The 21,802-nt window shown below is 43.9% G+C and overlaps 7 protein-coding genes across 8 annotated transcripts; 2 read left to right on the top strand and 5 right to left on the bottom strand.

Moving 5' to 3' along the window:
- Positions 1-311: 311 nt before the first annotated feature.
- On the bottom strand, positions 312-1,512 carry E1B28_008361 (uncharacterized protein; the record flags this gene model as incomplete). The annotated part of the gene is made up of 2 exons (XM_043153158.1): positions 312-1,097; positions 1,153-1,512. The coding sequence occupies 2 exons, from the start codon at positions 1,510-1,512 to the stop codon at positions 312-314; spliced, it is 1,146 nt and encodes a 381-aa protein (XP_043008442.1).
- Positions 1,513-2,193: 681 nt separating this feature from the next.
- Positions 2,194-2,685, bottom strand: E1B28_008362 (uncharacterized protein; the record flags this gene model as incomplete). The annotated part of the gene is made up of 4 exons (XM_043153159.1): positions 2,194-2,211; positions 2,278-2,356; positions 2,417-2,500; positions 2,555-2,685. The coding sequence occupies 4 exons, from the start codon at positions 2,683-2,685 to the stop codon at positions 2,194-2,196; spliced, it is 312 nt and encodes a 103-aa protein (XP_043008443.1).
- An 87-nt stretch (positions 2,686-2,772) lies between these two features.
- On the top strand, positions 2,773-5,035 carry E1B28_008363 (uncharacterized protein). Its single transcript, XM_043153160.1, has 12 exons — positions 2,773-2,853; positions 2,908-2,954; positions 3,013-3,048; positions 3,110-3,162; positions 3,219-3,288; positions 3,346-3,380; positions 3,434-3,612; positions 3,668-3,903; positions 3,959-4,170; positions 4,223-4,372; positions 4,428-4,676; positions 4,734-5,035. The coding sequence occupies exons 1-12, from the start codon at positions 2,835-2,837 to the stop codon at positions 4,738-4,740; spliced, it is 1,293 nt and encodes a 430-aa protein (XP_043008444.1). The 5' UTR covers positions 2,773-2,834; the 3' UTR covers positions 4,741-5,035.
- An 84-nt stretch (positions 5,036-5,119) lies between these two features.
- Positions 5,120-7,185, top strand: E1B28_008364 (uncharacterized protein). Of its 2 annotated transcripts, XM_043153161.1 has the most exons (6): positions 5,120-5,403; positions 5,471-5,548; positions 5,601-5,678; positions 5,742-6,025; positions 6,098-6,246; positions 6,302-7,185. In XM_043153161.1, the coding sequence occupies exons 1-6, from the start codon at positions 5,275-5,277 to the stop codon at positions 7,072-7,074; spliced, it is 1,491 nt and encodes a 496-aa protein (XP_043008445.1). In that variant the 5' UTR covers positions 5,120-5,274; the 3' UTR covers positions 7,075-7,185. The 2 variants fall into 2 exon arrangements, with proteins under 2 accessions (XP_043008445.1, XP_043008446.1); XM_043153162.1 differs by having other exon boundaries at positions 5,471-6,025.
- On the bottom strand, positions 7,186-7,926 carry E1B28_008365 (uncharacterized protein). The gene is made up of 4 exons (XM_043153163.1): positions 7,718-7,926; positions 7,379-7,661; positions 7,320-7,331; positions 7,186-7,268 (listed from the first exon to the last, which is right to left on the bottom strand). Exons 1-2 carry the CDS (start codon positions 7,913-7,915, stop codon positions 7,458-7,460), a joined length of 402 nt encoding a protein of 133 aa, XP_043008447.1. The 5' UTR covers positions 7,916-7,926; the 3' UTR covers positions 7,186-7,268; positions 7,320-7,331; positions 7,379-7,457.
- A 7,556-nt stretch (positions 7,927-15,482) lies between these two features.
- E1B28_008366 (uncharacterized protein) lies at positions 15,483-17,003 on the bottom strand (the record flags this gene model as incomplete). The annotated part of the gene is made up of 1 exon (XM_043153164.1): positions 15,483-17,003. The coding sequence occupies one exon, from the start codon at positions 17,001-17,003 to the stop codon at positions 15,483-15,485; it is 1,521 nt and encodes a 506-aa protein (XP_043008448.1).
- A 91-nt stretch (positions 17,004-17,094) lies between these two features.
- E1B28_008367 (uncharacterized protein) lies at positions 17,095-17,811 on the bottom strand (the record flags this gene model as incomplete). Its single annotated transcript, XM_043153165.1, has 1 exon — positions 17,095-17,811. The coding sequence occupies one exon, from the start codon at positions 17,809-17,811 to the stop codon at positions 17,095-17,097; it is 717 nt and encodes a 238-aa protein (XP_043008449.1).
- Positions 17,812-21,802: the final 3,991 nt, after the last annotated feature.

Here is a 21,802-nt window from a genome sequence, read left to right on the forward strand (position 1 = left end):
TCAGAAAAGGTCATGAATCATCATGATATTCATTAATGCCGTCGCAAGTATCATAGTACAAGAAAGGTACAAAGGCCATGCTAATAATATACGTGCAATGCAAGTGCGTAAGGTTCTAAAACGTCGTGAACAAACGAATGAATACAGGTGATGCGACGCGGTGAGGACATCATTAATCGAAGGTAATAATGTAAAAAAATGCCCAGTGGGTAAGTAAACGAAATAATAATTATAAGGGTCTATAGTAGTAATGTGATTGTGGTGTGTTCAAGTCCATGTAAAGCGGAATGAAATAAAATAAAATAGTTTGATCACCTTGCACGATCGCTTCTCGAACGTCTAATGTTCGTGGCAGGCCCTGACTCCTGTTCCCATTTTGAATGGCCCTCACCCGTTACCCATTCACCAGTCCGAGGATCACGTTCGAAGTCTCCGTCTCGGTAGCCGTACCGCCGTTGTAGTAACTTCAGCAGTGGATTACGCAATGCAGGATCCATGCGTACGTTGTCACCCGGAAGGTAACTTCCAACACCATTACGAGCGAGGCTCTCTTCGAAAAGAGCCTCTTCATCGGTGCAGCCACAGTTGAGGTACCCGGAAGGAGCGTTTCTGGGAGGATAGACACGACGCTCTCGTCGCGTATCATGCCAAGCGCAAAGAGCGTTGCCTGCTCGGTTGGCCGAACAGAATTTACGCTTTCGTGCCATAGTCCGTGCTTTCCAGGAAGATTCGAAAGATGCGCTCGACGGTGGTGTTACTCCTGCAGATCCCGGAGGAGTATAAGGTGCACGAACATGCTGAGCTTCCAACTGTCGTATACGCTCTTTGCACTGCCGTAGGGACTCCTCCAGTTGACAGTTTCTGTACTGGAGAGAAGAAACGTCTGAATGCGAGCTGTGATCAGAAGAGGTGACTTGAGATGACCGCGCGTTAGGATGCGGCGTATTGGAGAACGGCTGGTCATAGTGCTCCATGGAATTCAAAACATTCGAGTTATCATAACCTCCCACCACAGAGGGAGAAATATGATACTCAGAGCCAGGAGAGTATTGTTGGGCTTGGTTGGACATTAGTGGGGAAGGCCAATCGTAGGACGCCTGATCATGATAAGTATCAATAATTTGATATGTAGTCAAGATGTCAACAACTTACAGGCATAGGATAATTCGTGTTTGACATGCCATCTTGATGGTAAATTGGACCACTGCCATCCGAGGATCGCCTCTCCGGACCTCTAAGGTTTGTTTTTGTGGTATATGAGTATGACATTGTGGGTATAGAATGTAGTCCGCGGGCTGAGGGATACGGTCGAGGGCGATACGGGTCGGGAGAGCGCCGGTGGCAGAGGGACGACGAGGAAGTAGACAGGGAGGAGCAAGAGGGAGAGGACAATGCAGGAGAAGGAGAGGAAGGAGGGGATATTAGAAAATGATCGTGCTGAGATTCCACTTTAATACCCGCTGAGGGGTCGGGCTCAGTCCAAAGGAGCCAATGGAAGTCAGAAGTAAACATGTTTTGGCAGTGCAGATCACCAGTGGGCACTGAAGGAATGAGTGGACAGGGTTACTGAGACTTTGGAGATTATAATGCTTGACAATAGATGGCGTCAATATGCAGTAAGCGTGCTTTGGATCAAGAGCCCACGTCGTGAAGGGAGATTGACGACCAACTTTAGAGGCTTCAACGTAGGCTATACACCCGGAAAAGATCATCACAGTGTTGTAGGCTTTGCGAATTCAATTAATGGATGATATCAACAAAGATCGGTGCGTCCTGCTGACCTAAAGAAAATGATTGATTCAACCCGCGAACGATCAAGTACATACAGTTGCCTGCTTACGGCGGCTCCAACACCGAGTTTCTCATCACGATATCGATATCTTTAGTGGGTTGAAAAGAACGGAAAGGATGCGGATGTCCGTGGCTAGTTCGTTGCTAAACATCCAACAATCAAATCTATAGGCAGTGAATTCCATTTCGAATCGTGATCTAGCGGATTATAACAACCTTTCGAAAGAGTGGCATTTTATTTCGTATACGAGGGAAGACTGGTTTGAAAGCGGATACATACTTGGGTCTGTAAGCCTAGGACGGCTAAGTCGAGGTTACCGGGACCGGTTCGGAGATGGTATGGCACCCGAGCCGAATGCTCGGAGTGCCTCAAGCAGAATAAGGGCGATGCCGACGATGTACTCATGCTCGGGAGTTCGACTACGTAGACAAGTAAGCAACTACACATTTCTTGAACGTCCTCGTGGCTATCAAAAACCAGCTCACCTCGAGTTTAGAATCGAGCACACTTGGATCAACGTACCGCGTAACTTCCCGCCAGGGCTTTCCTGTAGGAAGAGCGGCACTACATAGAAATATTAACTCTTGAGCAAGTGCAAGCGGCGCAATTGCCAGCTGGTCCTACCTTACATCCTGAGGAATCCGCACCATGCCTTTATCATCAACATCAGCCACTCGAGTAATCTCCACAGCGGGAATTCCTTGACATCTAGTTCGGGTGATAAGCAAAAACACAAACAAATGGAAAAGGGCTTCTTCATACATCCTAAAGAGCCGGGAGATGGGAAAACAGCGAATCAATGGCTTCCCTCCTTGCGACATCGCTAAATCGCACGAGTATTGCATGATTTCTGAGACGTAACATTTGGTTTCTGGTTCAGAGCGTTCAGCCATAGGCGAGGAACCTCGAGGTCCTGATAATAGTTGCAAAGCGTGACCGCTTGGACGCATCACGTGTAGATAATTAAAATTTAAAAAAACGTTCGAGCTCGCCTATCGCTCCCATCTCCCTCTTCCTTCCATCCACCCATCTTCCTAACAAAATGGTCTTCAAAGTTGCTGGTAGGCATCCCAAATCATCGGTTGTCGAAACGGCCACTAAGCAGTCGTTTTCAGATGTCTCTCTTGCCGCGTTCGGTCGCAAAGAGATCGAAATCGCTGAGGTACTGTTTCATGCTAAGCTTGGGATGTATTTGTTTTGATCTCGTATGGTCGACTTAGAATGAGATGCCTGGTCTCATGTTCCTCAGGAAGAAGGTACGAAGGACCACAAACTTCCGCGGTTGAGATAAATCGGCTGATTGACCTTTTCCTGTAGTACGCTTCAACCCTACCCTTGAAAGGTGCTCGTATCGCCGGATGTCTGCATATGTACGCGTGTGATCTGATCTGATCAAACGCGAAAGCACACTTACCCCTTCATTCAGGACTATTCAAACCGCCGTCTTGATCGAGACCCTCACTCACTTGGGAGCTGAAGTTACTTGGTCATCATGCGTATGTCTCCTTAATTTACACTAAACCATTCAAAAATATGAATACAACTCAACCCAGAATATCTTTTCCACCCAAGATCATGCTGCTGCTGCGTATGTTTCTCTCGTATGGGGCACCGCAACATGTTCTGAGTGTTTGCTTGAAGCATTGCTGCTACGGGCGTTCCCGTCTTTGCTTGGAAGGGGGAAACAGAGGACGAATATAACTGGTGTATCGAGCAGACCATTCAGGGCTTTGCTGACGGCAAACCTTTGAACATGATCCTTGATGATGGTGGTGATTTGACCAATATGGTACATGAGAAATATCCTCAGCTCCTTCCTGGTACGTTTAGCTTTCATCGGAATATATGACCAGCCAAGATGATGGCATCCCTCAGGCATTCGCGGGATCTCCGAAGAAACCACCACCGGAGTTCACCACCTTTACAGGGCTTTCAAAGATGGCAAGCTAAAGGTTCCTGCCATTAACGTCAACGACTCCGTCACAAAATCCAAGTTCGACAACCTCTACGGATGCCGCGAATCTCTCGTCGATGGTATCAAGCGCGCTACCGATGTCATGCTTGCGGGCAAGGTTGCCGTTGTCGCTGGTTTCGGTGATGTTGGCAAGGGCGTAAGTTGCTATTAGCTTGCTCTTTAGAATGCTTCGTTCACGATGTGTTATCCAGTGTGCTGAGTCATTGAGGAGCTACGGTGCCCGTGTCTTGATCACTGAGATCGATCCTATCAACGCCCTCCAGGCTGCTATGGCTGGCTATGAGGTTGTTACGATGGAGGAAGCCGCTCCTCGTTCTAATGTCTTCGTAACGACCACCGGAAACCGAGATATTATCACTGGTGCTCACTTCAGCGTCATGCCAGAGGACGCAATCGTCTGCAAGTGAGTCCTGTCCGTGTATCGAAGTTTAAGTTACTCAAAGCGACCCCATTAGCATCGGTCATTTCGACATTGAAATCGATGTCGCCTGGTTGAAGCAAAACGCCAAAGCCGTGACCAATATCAAACCCCAAGTTGACCGATACACCATGCCTTCCGGCAGACACATCCTCCTCCTCGCTGAGGGTCGCCTTGTCAACCTTGGGTAGGTTGAAATTTGTTACCTCGAAGGCGATTCGATACTTATTTTCTTCATCCAGTTGTGCTACTGGCCACCCTTCCTTCGTCATGTCTTGCTCCTTCACCAACCAGACCCTTGCTCAGATCGCGCTCTGGACAACACCTGAGAAATTCCCTCTCGGTGTTCACATCCTCCCCAAGGAACTCGACGAGGAAGTCGCTCGTGCTCATCTTGCCAACCTCAACGTGCATCTGACCACCCTTACCGAGACCCAGTCCAAGTATTTGGACATTCCTGCCAATGGTCCTTACAAAGCTTCCCACTACCGGTAAGAGTTCTTGAATCCTCTTTTCAAATCCCTATCTTAACTGTTTCCTTTCAACAGATACTAATCTGGTGGTTAACCACTAACGTGGTGGCGTGGCCTCAACGAGCCCTCGCCATACTGCATTGCAAGAAAAGGGATCTTCAACGGCCTTCATATCCTGGAAATAGACATGTTGATTGTTCCGGACTTATTTAACCTTCAACGGCAAGGGACACTACTGTTCCACGATCGGACAGAGTGTGAATTGGCAGGGAAAAGGGGGGAAAACATATTGTATAGGTACTTCTGTATTGTTAGTTGTCGCTATAGAAAGGCCTCAACGAGCCTCGATAATGACATTGATATTCGATATCATGGCCCGCAATTTGAAAGGCACCGCTAAAGGAACCTGATCATCGTGCATAGGCCACTGCTCCCTGGAAATATTACCTCCGGAATCCTCCTAGCGATAGATCGTTGCCATTGGACAGGATGCGGCATAAATGTGTCCGTTGACTACTGTCTCTTTCCCAGCAACCACAATGATGCCCTGCGAAGCCGATCTGGCCATCAAACCAGTGCCCTCTACTCTTCCTGATCACACTTGGCTTCAATTTGAATGGCAACCGCCCCGAAAACTGGAGCAGTGTCTGCTCTCGGGCCCATCGATCCAACTTCGGTGATAGATCCTCACGAAAACGAAGAGAAGGAAAAGGCAGCGCCATGGATAGTCAGGAAACTGGTTGGGGTGCGTAAATCTAATGTTGTTATCACATCAAGCTAACTATGCTTTGTTTTTTGATTCCAACTACTAGTCAATGACCGGAAGAATCGTGATGTCCTCATACGAGTCTCTCAGAGCAGCAGGAACAGGTGTTATATGCTTGTCTCCGGTGAATTTCCTCGAGTACTATCGAGCATAACCAGTATTCACTCAAGTCGTAGTGGGGCGATTCGTCCCCTCTGACTTTGCCTTGCATCCGATTCCGGGATATCGTTGTTCATACTGTGATTGCGGCAACAGTTGAGTGTCTACAGGTGGGGTAAATCCTATTCTCGCTCTCTAACCCATGCGGAAATCGGCAGGGTGGTGTAGCAGCAATAGCGTCTCCCGTTATGGGTCCAGTTTCTGATGTGGTTGTATCATCTCTCGGAGATACGATCCTCGTTCACCTCACCCTTTACGCTGGTTTTGATCTTTCTACCAAAGCTGCCAATGATCTGCTCTTCGAACATCCGATCAAACATGTTATTCCTATTCACTCGAGTAGACTCGAAACCACACACGTCAAAGTATTAGTGATCACGCTCAAATTCAAGGCGACGGTTGAAGATGCAAAGTTGGGGTTCTTTAGGAGCAGTGTACACAAGTGCGTCCTGGTCTACGTTTCTTTTACAACCCTCAAGGTTTTGACTGATGAGTATTTACGGATGGATAATAGGGATGCCGATCTGTTCGCAGCAGTAAAAGATTACCTGGCGGTGGAGAAGGGATGGTTCAATCCGTATTTGTTTGCGAGTGCTCGTCGGCCTATTATTCCAAGATCGATGAAAGCCGATATCGTGTTCTGTCACAGTCCCTTTTTACAGGGTAAGTGATATACTAGTAAAGCCAACCCCCCAAAATCAAAATCAAAATATTATAGGTGATTACAGAGTTGGAGAAACACTTCTGAATGAATCTGCGTCCATCATTACACTCTGCGTTGCCCCCGCAGTTCCCGACCGGGAGAAACCGTCCACTGGTTCCGGTCCACCAGAGGAGCCTTCCTCAACGGGTTCTAAATTTAATCTGGAGAACATCAAGTCGAACCTCAAACTACCGTCTCTCACGAATCGTTTTGCGCGTTCGCGATCCCCATCCCCAGCTCCAGCTGACACAGAGGATCCTAAACCTTCTTCCGAATCAGAAACGAAGCCCTCACTGACCCCACTCCCTCCACCGCCCACGCCGAGACGGCTTGTTATCCTCGTAGTAGGAATCAAACCCCACCGGAAACTCTGGACGACCTCTGCTCGACCGGAAGAAAGCGTCATACAATACATACTCCTGAACGGATGTCCCTCCGTTGTTGTACCCGTGAAAGTTGGCGCTCCGCTCATTGCATGGGATACGTTGACGCTCGAGCAACTGTGGAATGTTGAATTACCCGCTCAGGACGATCAGGAGAGTAAGAGTAGGCAGTTTGAAGGGATCGTTCGAGTTCTTTTCGAGTTTCTTGATCTTTGCATTGATTGGGATAGAGTGACTCATGTGGGAGGTGAAGAGGAAACCCCAACGGAGGATGTGAAGAAAGACGACGTGAGAGCTGCACTTGCGTTATTGGTGGCAGCTGCCGTAAGGAGCCGCGATAGTAAGGAGGCGAAGAAGGAATTGGATAAAGAGAGAAGTGGGATCGCGATGTGGCGAATTCCTTGAATCGATTCATTCTTTTGAATCACAACTCTGGGTTGGGTTTTATCTGCCTGTTGTTTATTCATGCGCGTTGTCTGTTTTTGGAGAAACATATGGGCTGCATGTGTCGCCACATCAGGTTTTAAGGAATATATATTACAAGATCTAGCTTGTGCAGAAATGGTGAAGCTTGAAGTTTGAAATGTTGAAACGTTGAACTGAGGGATGTTGAATTTCTACTTATATTATTACCCAGTAATCAATCTCACCGACCGCGAAGGCTAAGACAAAGTTAGCTAGACGATAGAGGAGAGGTCTTTGAGCCTACCTGAGGACGGCGCGTGTAGGGAGCATCCGGGAGATAACTCGGTAACAGATCGGGGGGGAATTCAAAGACCTAAGAAGGATTAAGTCCTCACAATAGTCAGAAGGGAAGTGACACGTACCCCGTGTTCCCGGAAGAACTCGTCGATTGCTTCAGGAGAATATCTCCAATGCTCGAACTCCAGACCGTAATCGTGCGATAGATACGAGAGCTGCAAGAGCATAGCGACTGTGGGCAGGATCCAGGCCTCATCGTGAAACCGGATGATTGCACAATGGATATCCTCCTAAAAAAAGGGACAGTAAGATGAAGGGTATCGAGATAACAGAAGAGAGAATGTACCAGTTGAGAACGGTAATCCCGAAAAGCCTGTTGAAGGGCCAGGAATCTGAAGCCTGCCTGAGAGACACTCATTTGAAGACGAATGACCCAAGCATGCAGATCTCGCAATTTAGATTCCAGTCCCTCCAAATAAATATTGCTGGGTGGGGGAAGCGTGAGAGTGTGACCTTTTCCTTTAGTGGTAGTTGAAGATGACATCCATCAGCAACTTGACAATTTACTGGTGGGAACTTTTTAGGGCTTTTTAGGGCTTGTACAAGTCAACAAGTCACCAGCCCACCTGTCAATCCCACTTATTGGGTCAAGTTAGACCGACCGTTGCAGGTAACACCCCCCCTAATTAGATATGATTGGACTGTTTTCCACTGGTGGCGTTAATTTTCGTTAATATAATAATTTTTAACGCCTCCAACTGCCTAAAAAGTGATATTCTTGAGAGGCGAGAAGCGGACATACGTCACCCAACCGTTGTCATCGCGCTCGACGTTCCCAACGCATCAAGAGGACTTGCCCTCGTCGTCTCTGATAGCAAGATCATATCTCCCCCGGATATACATCAAATTTTCAGAAATAGATCATAGATTATGGCGGATATGTATATACACGACTATGTCTAACCAATGCCCAAGCGCCAGTGCTGCCTCTCCAATATCTATAGTATAATGTAGTACTTGGGTAGTACAAGGTCAACGTCATCGTAAGGTTTCGAAACTTGCCTTTCACTCCACCAAGGCCAACCATGCTTCACAAATACAAATGAGAAACCTCAGATGCGGTAAAACAGCTCTATTGTAGTACCTGGAGAGTTATGGGTACGAATGAGAAACGTGACTACAGGTGAACTTGAAGTGTAAGCATTGAGCAAATAAATGAATACATTGAAAGAAATACTTATGTACTTATCCTCAGACTGAGGGTGTTGAAGGTAAACCTAACGATATCAAAGGGAAATATAATCATGATAGGATAGGGATGTCGATGAAGTGTGGAGTCAATGTGGAATACAAAATGGTAGTACGAAGGAACTGATCGATTTCGATCACGTATGCGCTTGCCACTAAACTAGGTCATAACAATTTACCAACCTCTACAGCCTCGAGGAAGTGCTGCCACTGAGCATGAGGTGTTTGGGAGGTCACTGGGGGACCCAGCCTGAGTCACCTCGGCATAGTAGGTTATAATGCTTGTATAATACAGTAATCCCGGGCTGCTGCTACAAGTTAAGTAGATGTTTTGTCCTGCCAAATCCTATTTCAATAGAAGGATATTGTTGATTAATCATTGTTTCTTGTGAACACAGGCCACCTAGTTAATGTAGTATATACAGGATTTTTTTCCGAATTTTTTGAGGTATATCCAGGGGAGATATGATCTCGTTATTGGAGACGACGAGGGCAAGTCCTCTTGATGCGTCGGGAACGTCAAGCGCAATGACGACGGTTGGGTGACGTATGTCCGCTTCTCGCCTCTCAAGAATATCACTTTTTAGGCAGTTGCAGTGGAGGTGTTAAAAATTATTATATTAACGAAAATTAATGCCACCAGTGGAAAACAGTCCAATCATATCTAACTAGGGGGGGTGTTACCTGCAACAGTCGGTCTAACTTGACCCAATAAGTGGGATTGACAGGTGCACCAGCCACAAGTTATGTCCGATTTCCGACAAGCTCAGATTTACTCGGGTCCATCTGCCAAAGTTTTCCGGTAAACGTGTTTTTATGAGACAGCCTCCAATGTTGGGGGTTCTTGGAGTGCAGAAATCATGTTCAGCAATTTAAATGAAGTTATTTGGGTCCTATTTGGGGGGGGGATAGTTGGGAGGTACAGACAAGCTGGTGGACTTGTGAACTGGTGGGCTGGTCAAACCAGCCGAAAAGCCGAGAAAAGCTGAGAAAAGCCAAGAAAGTTCACCAGTAAATTGTGTAAGTTGCTGATGTCGGGCAGGGCTGAGAGTAGTATCAGCAATGACAAGAAAAAGAGAGCAAAAAGCTGAGGCCCCAGAGCAAACTCTGGAGCGTCCCCGCCACAGTGAACTTACTTGAAAAAGATCGGGAACGTTATTGAAGAGCAGAGGATGGGAGAAGGAGATAGCAAGAGCGTAGCGGAGATGGGGGGACTTAGGAAAGAAAGGAAGAAAGGCGGTTGAACTTATAAGTTCAACATATGTGCCACAAAACAAATATGTGTAAAGCCTGAGTAAGAAATCGAACAGCACCTGACTAGAAAGGTCTAGAAGTTCGGAAATTAAAGCCTCGAGGCTCGGGACGGAATAGAGAGAGCAAAATGAAACAAAATTGAAAGTTGATGTCGGAACTTTGGATCATAGGAGTAGTGGTGCGATCAAAAATCTAACTGTTTTGGGAAGATTAGCGCTCAATTGACAGAGCTTCAAATGTGAAAAGTTCTAAGGTCAAATTTGACAACGATAGCGTTACCAGCATGAGCATTGAGGATTATTAAAGAGAGAGTGTGTGATAAGAGGTTAGCTCGACAATAGTGCAAGCATAACTATTGGAGGTATGACAAGAGTGCTGAAGAGCGAGTGCAAGCTATCTGCGACTACACAACACTAGCCCAGTCTACTCTAATGGACTGAGGACAGTCCTCTTTTGTTCGGGGGAGATAATGCAACTTTTGACATCTACACTATCGCGCTGAAAATCTGATTTAGCCTTAATATGCACATTTTTAATCATTTTATTAACATTTGAGTTATAAAATAAGGGAATGTAGGACTAGGGTGAGCCTGAACTACTAGTCAAAGCACAAGCCTCTACATGAGACTTTAGCAGTATGAAAAGTACAGAATTGGAAAGACGAGAGACTTCGCGAGGTTTTGAAAACAGTAGAAACTTCAAGAAGCAGCCTCTTAAAAACCTTCATATTTTGAATAGAAGGCCTCGTCTCACTTATGGAATGCTTGGGGCAAACATAGGGAATTTATTGAACACTTTACTTTGACTTCACGAAGTATTGTTGGACAACTCAGACTTAAAGGAAATAACGAAGGATATATCAGACAAAGGACCTACATGCGGACTTAGGATAGAAATATCCGATGCCCATGAAGTCACAGGAAAAGGAAAGGATTACAACGTTCCGAAATAAAGGAAATATAGACTTTGCGAGGTTGACGTGATGGTTGTTACTGGGGACAGGAACACAGGAAATATGTCATAGACAGTGACTGGTTCTTTTCCTTATTTAGAGGACATCAGGATGATGGTGACATAGGAGATATGTTTCCAAGGATATGTGGGCAACTCAGAGACCTTGGGAAGTCTAGGCTCTGTCAGCATAACATGGATACAGACAGGGGACTCTTGGCTTATTATTTTATTCTATCACAAATCTGCAACTCACCTAGTTTCTTGATGTGATATGGAAGAGTGATAGAAGGAGATCAGCAGTGAAGCTTAGATGGAGAGCACAGAGATGTTGTATGAAGACAAAAGATGTTGTTAAGTCTGAGGCTCTAAGGCTCAGACTGTCTAGCTTATATACATGAATTCTATCTAGGACCCCAGATACTATACTAAGACCTCTAATACTCTATTTGAATAGTAGCACATGGTGTGCTTGGTAATTGTCTGATTGGAATACTTCAGGTACATTCCAGAACAATGGTTCCTTAGCAACAATCTGAGAAACCATATGGTACACTGGGTAATCCTGGGAAACCACATGGTGAAGCCTGGGAAACCATATGGTGCAGTGGGTAACACTGAGTAAATATATAGTACTCTGGGTTGCCCAAGCATGCTTGGCAACAAGGATCAACATCTAGACATCTAGCCTGCCAAGGCTGTTACTAGTGCGATCTAGATCTAACATAATTCCCCCTGGATCTGATCTACAATCTGAAGTGTCTAGAATGGTCTAGAACAAGTCCAATGGTCCACTCCATCTTTGGAATATCTAGTGATATGATAAGATAAACATATGGCACAGATAAGATAAATGTTAGATAGGGATAAGACAGTGAAATCTGTGACATCACCCCCTCTTTTGGTTCAAGCTCTGAGAAGAACTTTTCGTTAATCTGACAAATTTTGTGTGTCATCTTGAATTTCGATAATGTGTACTGGGGGAAGCCCTAAGTGCTTGTATTCCTGAATTTTATCTTGAGCATTTGCGAGATTCTTTTCAGGTTCCCAAGTATCATCTTCTCGACCAAACCCTGACCATCTTACAAGATATTGTGTTTTTCTTCTATAAATGCGATGTTGTAGGATTTTTTCAACTTCCCACTCATCTTCACCTTTTACTACAATTGGCTTAGGTGGTGGTCCTCTTTGTCCCACAATAGTTGGTTCATTGTAGGTGGCTAATTTGCTGGCATGAAAAACTGGATGGTAACTGCGGAATTTTGGAGGCAACTTCAGTTTGAAGGTAACTGGAGACAGTTTCTCCAGAATTTCAAATGGTCCTTCAAATCGTGGATTGAGTGCTCGTCCCTTGGTTTGATAATCCTTGAGGTTGAGTAACACTTTGTCACCAACTTTGAAAGGAACAGCTTGTACCCCTTTATCGTAGTACCACTTCATATGCTCAGCAGCTAACTTGAGAGCAGCTTTCGCCTGCTCTTGTGCATCATGTCGTCTTTGCGCAATGTTATTAAGATCTTCATTACGTTGAAGGTCTTTTGTGATTGTTGGTCCTGCTCTTGGATGATGACCATACTCTAAAAAGAAAGGACTCTCTTTAGTTCCTTCATGTGCTTGATTGTTATAGGCAAACTCTGCCATTCCTAACATCAATGCCCAATCATCTAGATTGTAATCGACATAGCACCGAAGGTATTGTTCCAGAACTTGGTTGACACGTTCAGTTTGACCATCTGTCTGTGGATGATATGCTGTTGACATTGTTGATTTAATTCCAAGTAGTTTACACCATTCCTGGAATAGTTCTGCAGCAAACTGGGTTCCACGATCAGAGATAATCTGTAGAGGTAGTCCATGCAGTGGGTAGACTCTGTCATAGAGTAATCGTGCAAGGTCTTCTGCTGTGAAGTTGCCAGTAATTGGGAAGAAGTGAGCACGTTTTATTAAACGGTCAACCACTATACAGATTGCATCAAATCCATATGATTCTGGTAATTGAGTTATAAGGTCAATGGAGATAATCTCCCAAGGTCTATTAGGAACCTCATTTGGTTGTAGCAGTCCAAAAGGCTGTTGTGGGCGATTTTTCATCCGCTGACACGTATCACAGCCTGTAACATAATTCTTGACAAAGATCGACATTCCTGGCCACCAATAGTTTCTAGTAACCAATTCATATGTTTTCCACCTTCCTGGATGACCAGCTGATAATAAATCATGGTGAATATACACAACTCTTCGGCGAAGATGATCATCTGTGCTTTTAGGTATATAGACTTTCCCTCGATAGAGTAGTAATCCATTTTCATAGTTCCATTCCTCCAGAGATTTCTTGAATTCTCTTGGTCCTGACTTAAGAAGTGATTTATAATCCTTCGTAACTTCATCTGAAAGTAGTGCTGCTTTGACCTCTCTTAGGATTTGGTCATCATTGACAGGCGATTCATGAGTAGCCTCGATTGCCTGAATTGCAAAAAACTCAGGTTTGAGCAAGATTTGGTCTCTGTTATCGAGGTTTACCCCCTCCTCATGATCTGGCCTCCTGGACAGAGGGTCTTCAGCTTGCATTGTTTTTCCTGGTTTATGGTGAAGGGTGTAGTCAAAGCGAGTGAGATACAAAGCCCATCTAGCTTGTCTCCGAGTGAGTTTTTGGGCTGATTTGAAGTATGTCAAATTCTGGTGATCTGACCAAATCTCAAATTTAACTGGATGTCCTTCCAAGTAATGTCTGTATTCCTCCAAAGCTCTGATGATAGCAAGTAACTCTTTATCATAAATTTCGTAGTTTCGTTCATGTACATCAAGCGACTTGGAGTAAAATGCAACTGGATGCCAAAGGTTATCTTCTGGACTTAGTTGTGATAAGACGGCTCCCACAGCAAAGTCACTGGCATCTGTTGATAGTCGGAAAGGATTTACATCATCCGGTATTCGTAAAATAGGAGCTGAGGTAAAGGCCTTTTTCAGTGCCTCAAAAGCATTTTGCTGACTCTCGCTCCAGACCCATTGTTGTTCTTTCTTGGTGAGATTAGTGAGTGGTTTAGCAATCTTGGCAAAGTCTTTAATAAACCTGCGATAGAAATTCGCAAAGCCTAAGAAAGCTTGAATATGTTTGACCTTACTAGGTACTGGCCACTCAAGAACTCCTGCAACCTTCTTGGGATCCATTGCAACATGTCCCTTAGAAATGATCATGCCAAGATATTCAATAGTATCTTTCTCAAAGAAACATTTCTCAGCTTTCACATACAAATCATTGTCTTGAAGTCTTTTCAGCACTTCTTTAACAATTTTCCGATGCTCATTTTTGTCATTTCCAAAGATTAATATGTCATCCAAATACACCATAACTTGCCCATTGCGAATCAAGTCTCCTAATATTTCATTCATCATTGCTTGAAAAGTAGCTGGTGCATTTGAAAATCCAAAGTACATGACCGTTGCCTCAAATAACCCACGTTTTGTGGTGAAAGCAGTTTTCCACTCATCCCCTTCTCGAATTCGAACATTGTTATATCCCCACCGAAGATCAATCTTAGTGAAGATAGATGCAGAACTTAATGCATCAATCAAGTCAGATATTCTGGGAATAGGGTAACGGTTTTTAACCGTAACTGCATTGAGTGCACGATAGTCCATAACTGGACGAAGAGATCCATCATGTTTTTTAACAAAAAAGAAGGGTGCAGCTACAGGACTCTTTGATGGTCTAATGTAGCCTTTGCGAAGTTCTTCATCAATCCACTCATCCAAGGAGTTTTGCTCTTTTGGAGATAACGGATAAATTTTAGCTGGTTTGGGGAGTGTTGCACCTTCCACAAAATCAATTGGATGATCATAAACTTTACGTTCTGGCATCCGTTCTGATTTCTTCTTTGAGAAGACATTGCCATATTGATGCAACCACTCTGGCACATGGGACTTCCAAGTAATGGTGTCCTCATCTGTTTCACTAAGTTCTTCATCCATGTCCTTTTCATCAAACATGGTTGCAATGACTGCTGCTTGTTGTCGATCTTCTGGATCATCAATATCAATCCAGTTAATGTATGGATTTTCCATGTCCTCTTCTCCTAAATTGTCCAGTGAGGATTCCCATGGTAAATCTGGTTCGATTTCGAGCTCATCAGCTCCAGCTTCGATAATCTTTGTTTTATGGGCTCTAGTGGCACATGTATCTGGGCACCTGGTGAACTCCCATTCTCCTGCCTGCCAATCAATCTGTGGATTGTGCTTGTATAAGTATGAGTACCCAAGAATCATTTCCTTGTCCCCTAGATGGGTGACAAATAGATAATGTATTGTTTTATGGGTCCCAATCTCAACATAGGCACGGACATACTCTATGATTTGTCCTGATTTATTGAAAGTTCCATCCGCATTCTTTACATCATACGGTGTTGCCAACTTATGTGTTACCAGGTTATTAGTTTCAACAAACTTTTGGTCGATGAAATTTGTTGTGGCCCCAGAATCAACAAGAGCCTCAGTCTGTACTTTTTTTCCATATACCCAAAGTGTTACTGGAAGTCTAAAAGACGATTTCTTGTTGCGAGCAATATTTATATTACAAGATTCCAGTACTACTTTTTCTAAGTCTTGCTTAGAGCTGATAGTAGGTATACTATTCCCGCACCGTAGATCACAGACATTATCCTCTACAGTGCATCGGGAAAATCCACGTTAGATCGCCGATTTACCTTCAATTTTTGACCCGTCGATCGAGAAGGCCCCGACTGTACTTCATCGACTTGCACAGTTGTCCCCTTTATGGCAGACTGGGAATCGGGTATTTCTACGATTCTCGCAGAGTTGATGTTGACAGTTGCAGCTGGGGGAGCTGTACCATCATCATCATCATCCATCTCCTTCATAAATTCCAATAATCGCGCCTTGAAAGATTTCTTGGCCCCTGGCGCACCTTGTCCTACTTTGTTATTCTGCACAGATGAGGATGAAGTTGATGAAGAGCTTTTAGGAGCAGGTTTCTTGCTCTCATTTCCAGGTTTATCCCAACAATCATTAGTGTTGTGACTAGAAGCCTTGTTTTTTAAGCCTTTTGCAGCGCAAATATTACAATGCTTCTTCTTTTTAACTTCCTGGGAGTTGGCTTCTTTTGATTTGCCTTTGCTCTTCTTTGCAGAATCAATCTCCATTGCATCTGAGTCAGATGTATTGCCATTGCCTTTATTGCCATTGCCAAAGATTACACTCTTAGCCTTTTCAGGATGCAAAGCCTTGTATGCTTTAAGCAAGAGATCAAGATACTCTTGCCAAGCTTTAGGTAGAGTACCATTCATTTCCTGAATAACCAAAGCATTTTTGAGCTCCTGAGGAATAACTTCCTTAAGTTTATCAATGAGAACAGAGTCCTCATATTCTGTAATACGAGCTAGAGTGCGGTACTGCTCAGAGTATTTGATGAAGTCCTTATTTGCTAAAGCTTTATTCAACCAAAGTTGTGTAAGCTCAAGCTTTGCCCCTTCTTTGTCATCACGCTTGCCATAGATATTTTTGAGTTCTTGGAGGAAACTCTCCCAAGACCCAAGGTCTTCTCCATGTCCAACCTTATCATAGTATTTTTTCATGTAGGTGGTGGCTGGAGATCTAAGGCGAAGCATTGCTGTTACAATCTTCTGATGGTCAGTTACAACTCCTGTTGCACTGTTGAATAGGGCAATCTGATTGATCCAGTCATCCAATTTGGATTTGCTGTCAGACCCAGAAAAGGTAGAAGGCTCTGGAACTTTAAGAGACTTGGAGCTAGGTCCAGCACCAGCATCAGCAGGAAATTTATCCAGCTGGGCTTTATATGTTGCAAGAAGGTTTCCTTGCAGGGTAGTCAACTGCTTTAGGCTTTCCACTTCCTTTTGCAAGGATTCTATAGTGTCAGCCATATCAAGAAGCACTCCATGATCATTCCTATAGGCATTGTAAATGTTGTTGAAGGAAGTATTCATGTGGGTAGTAGCTGCATTTATATGTATGTCTACATAGTTCTTTACAGTTGCTGAAGTTGCTTCATGGGCATTGTGCAGTAAAAGACCAAGTTGCTGTTGTTCTCTTTCTCCTTCATAGCCAAGGACTTCCAGGTCTACACCATTAGCAAGGTGTTGAGCCCAATTTTGAACATTTTCAATGTTGTTGAAATTGACAATGTATGGAATATAGTCAGACATTCCTAGTTTCTTGTTTATCAGTAAACAAGTAAGAAAAAGGATCAATTGTAATGATTTGCCAAATGAGAAGCCAAAGGTAAAGAGTTGTTATTTATGGTAAAGTTGGTTCTAGAGCCACAAATTCTTTACAGATCTCTAAGAGTCTATCTTCAAGGTTAACCAAAGATATTCCTCCAATTTTTTTAAGTGCTCCTTTCAACTCTCTCCACTGCTTGTTGGTCAGTTTATGACCTTTCTCCTCCAAGTTTTGGTACAAATCCTCAAACCTTTCATGAAAAGTGAATAGGTAGTCCCTTACTTCCTTTGGTACTCTAATAGTGAGTCCATCATACTCCCTCTCATCTTCCACCATAAGTTTCTGCATAAAAGGATCCAAGCGAATTTTGACAGCTTCTAGCAGAGGACTAAACTCCTTGATGCGCTTGAGGAGTTTAGTACGGCGGAAGTGGAGGTTGGTAGGAATGGAAGGGGGAGGAGTGTAAGGAGAATAGTGAGGAGATATGTGAGAGATGAGTGGTGAAGGTGGAGAGCTGATGTGATCCTGAAGACTCTGTTGCTGCTTCTCCATACCCATTCTAGCTAGAAGGCTAAGGACCATAGTGTCCTCTCTGCTTTCTTGTTGAAGGGCAAGACTCTCTGAGTGAGAGCGCTTGTTGACAGGTGGAGGGTAATGTGGAGCTTTGGAGACCTTTCTAGAGGCAACATGATTGAACATGCCCTTGACTTCATCTGAGATCACAATCTCCATGGTAGAGTAGTCTCCATGGTTGACAACTCTCATAGGAAACTTCATATTAGATTTAGGCATTTTCTAGGCAAGGCAAATGGCATAAGTACCAAGTCTCTTGACAGCAGACATAGTACAAGAAGAGTACAATACCCCTTTACAGCAGGTACAGTACAAGGAAAAGGAAAGGAAAGGAAAGGGGGTCCAAAAAGAGTGACCTGTTGAGGTGCACAAGTCTTGATGGTCTTGATGCAAGGGATGGGTTCTCAACACAGGTTCCCAAAGCCTGTGCAGCAAATGGTTTTTGAGAGCATGTTACACACTCTCAGTCTTCACCCAGTACTGGCTGCTGTCCTAACCCTAAGGCTCTAGCTGCCCTGAGACACCAGCACTGTTGCATAAAGCAGTGAAGCCCCTTACACCTGGGGATCAGCAAGTAGGTTAGCTCTGTGGTCCTCAGTGGACCACCCTCATGCATTGCCCAAGCAACCTTCAGACTAAGATGCATAGCATCCAGACTACAAGGCTACAATAGGGATACAACTGAGGTGCTTCCCAAGAAGACAACTGTCCTTTTCAGTAACAGAGTCTTAAAATCCCCCAGAACCCAAGCAAGCCAACAGACAAGGCACCTGCAACAAAGCCACACCTGTTGCTCTTTGACAGCAACAACAGGCAAAGAAGCAAGACTTAACAAACTATCACAAATCTGCAACTCACCTAGTTTCTTGATGTGATATGGAAGAGTGATAGAAGGAGATCAGCAGTGAAGCTTAGATGGAGAGCACAGAGATGTTGTATGAAGACAAAAGATGTTGTTAAGTCTGAGGCTCTAAGGCTCAGACTGTCTAGCTTATATACATGAATTCTATCTAGGACCCCAGATACTATACTAAGACCTCTAATACTCTATTTGAATAGTAGCACATGGTGTGCTTGGTAATTGTCTGATTGGAATACTTCAGGTACATTCCAGAACAATGGTTCCTTAGCAACAATCTGAGAAACCATATGGTACACTGGGTAATCCTGGGAAACCACATGGTGAAGCCTGGGAAACCATATGGTGCAGTGGGTAACACTGAGTAAATATATAGTACTCTGGGTTGCCCAAGCATGCTTGGCAACAAGGATCAACATCTAGACATCTAGCCTGCCAAGGCTGTTACTAGTGCGATCTAGATCTAACATAATTCCCCCTGGATCTGATCTACAATCTGAAGTGTCTAGAATGGTCTAGAACAAGTCCAATGGTCCACTCCATCTTTGGAATATCTAGTGATATGATAAGATAAACATATGGCACAGATAAGATAAATGTTAGATAGGGATAAGACAGTGAAATCTGTGACATATTCATGGTTTCTGGTACAATCTCTGGCATTATACCCAATTAGGCGAGTTTCTGTTTGACTGAAAGGGATTTTATTATTATTCTCAAATTTACTACATATCTTGGATTTTATTATTTTTATTTAGAAAAGTGTATATAAGGAGGAAGGGTAGCAGGAAATTTCCCCCAGCAGCCTACGAGCGGAGACACAGTTCACCTACTAGTGCTAGCTCAAGGATTTTACCTTTGCCCCTCACTTTGTCGAAGTTTGGTGTTCTGTGTTTTGTTTGGATTGATTTGGACCTATTGCAATTTGGATTTGATTGGATCGTTATTGGAATTGAACTTGGATTTTGAAGTCAATTTGGACTTATATTGAATTGGAATTGCATTTGGACTTGATCGGAAATTTGAACTTGAACTTGAACTTCGCAAAGTCTTGAGAAAAGCTTTGTTGAATCCTTATTGTTGAAATATTGAATTAGTGTTTTGTCTTGTCATTTGATAAGAAGGAATAGAAACTTGATTGAACCTTAAAAACCGAATATCCCTATATTCTCTCTTTCTTAGTGCCTTTTAGTGCAAACTAAAGCCTTAGAATACCGATCTCCACCCCATACTCTAAGAACACTCTTTTGGTGTGGTTGGTTTGCACACTTTGTGCTTGAGGTGTGTTTTCCAGTCCCATTAGTAGGGCGTTCCAAGCGTTATTAACGCTACATTGTGTCCATTTTAGCACATATACTAAGTGCTTTGGAACAATATAGACATTGTATGAGAACTAGAGTGAGCCCGAGCTGCTAGTTAAAGCTTATGGCTGCTAGAAGAGTACACTAATACAGCTGAGAAACAGCTAGAGAGAGCATCCCATAGAGCTAGCCTGAAAACTGTAAGACACTACACGAGCGGTCACTATTCAGAAAGACCACTCTCTGTACTCTATTATGCACAAAGTGATTAAGGGATATTAGGTTGAGGCTTATACTTCAGTACTGGACTCGTAGCTAAGAGGGATGAAGTCTTAAACAGACTCCTAAAGAGAGGAAGCGAACACTCTCGAACAAAGATGGACTTAGAGAAAGGCGCGCTGAAGTGTTGAGTGCTAGCAGTTCATACAGACCGAGCGGATGCTACGGAGAGAAGTAGAACACATGCCCAAGACCAAGGATGAGGTGAAGTCAAGTGCGAGCGATTGGAGAGGTGTCTGAACATGTGCAAGCATCAGAGAGAGACTGTCTTCGGACAGGTCAGAGAGAGAGCTAGCACTCTCGGATAGGATTGAGGATCGGATTCCATGTGCTGAACTATACAAGTTCTCGCTAAGAGACTAACCGATGAATAGAGACCAGTGACGTTAAGAGCTAGACTCTTCCAGACCATGTGCAGATGCCTGGTGGAAAGAGCTAGCAAAGTTAGAGGCATATGCTAGCGGTATTAGCAAGTGAGAATGCAGCTAGATAGCATCGCCTGCAAGAACCCAGCATCGGCAGCCAAGCCTGAAGATGATTTGTAAGCTAGTGTAGAAAATTGTATATATACCAGGCCTGTATCTGTAGTTAAGGCAAGCAAGTACTGCCAGTGTGTAGGAAAGTTTCGGAGCAACTGCCCACGTGTAGCCTCCAAATAGAGATTAGATTTGCCCTGTTAAATCAGTGATTGAATAAGAGATTGGATAAGAGCGAGCAATTCAGAGAACAGTTCAGAGACCTTCAGAGTTATTCAGAGAACAGTCTCCGTATTGAGTTTCATAGTCCACAGAGGACCCCTAGCTTTCCACTCTCCCTTCTAAGTCCACTGGACACAAAGCAACCCTACTATAAAAACCCCTAGCTGTTCAAGTGCATAGCACAGATAGCTGAAACTAAGAGCTAGCTTTCCCTAGTCTTTAGTATTACCCTTTTTGAGATAAGAAGTGTACCCTTTGACAAGCATTTCCACCCTTGCAATTCTTCTGGGGTGTTGAGTGGTGATAGACTCTTCACAACTGGGATAGCTATATTGTTGAGGATTGATTGATTTGTCAGTGCTACACATAGCACTGATAGGTTGGTTTGTTCTTTAGGATAGAGGTTGATATATCATTCCCAGCACCCATTAACAGTGTCTTATGAAGAGACGGAGGCATTTCTTTGGAGTCAGGAGGTGTTACAGTGGTTTGAAATCAGCCCCGGTATCATGGATAAACTCTACTAGTACCTAAATAAACACATTTTTAACATTTATATATATAATATAATCAAAATGGGAACATAATATGAGGATTAGAGCAAGCCCAAGCTGCTAGTCAAAGCACAGGTCTATTTGCGGGTTATCCGAAGTATGAAAAGTACGAACTACCTTATAGACGAGAGTCTTCGACGTTCCAAAACCTGTAGGAACCGATGAAGCAGCCTTTAAAAACCTTCATTCATTTGCATAGGCCTTGTCTCACTCACAAATACTTGTAGCAAACATGGGGACACTTGATTTTACTATCAATTTATTGATTTCTTCGATATTGGTTGAAAAGACAGAAACAACTCTTAGAAGTACATCTGGAAGTAACAATCAGACAGATGTAACTATCTAAAGTCCACTTCGGACTTAAGGAACGGAAATAATGCTGGTGGCTGTAACTTACAGCTGGAAACAAGAAAAGGGGCGGATGTCGTCGATGTCCAGTCAGAAAGGATATTCTACCAGGAAAGAACCATAGAAACGATCCCTGGAATGTAGATCGAACCGTTTTGGACTATTCCA

The sequence above is a fragment of the Marasmius oreades genome, chromosome 5, assembly GCF_018924745.1.
Source record: "Marasmius oreades isolate 03SP1 chromosome 5, whole genome shotgun sequence".
Classification (NCBI taxonomy): domain Eukaryota; kingdom Fungi; phylum Basidiomycota; class Agaricomycetes; order Agaricales; family Marasmiaceae; genus Marasmius; species Marasmius oreades.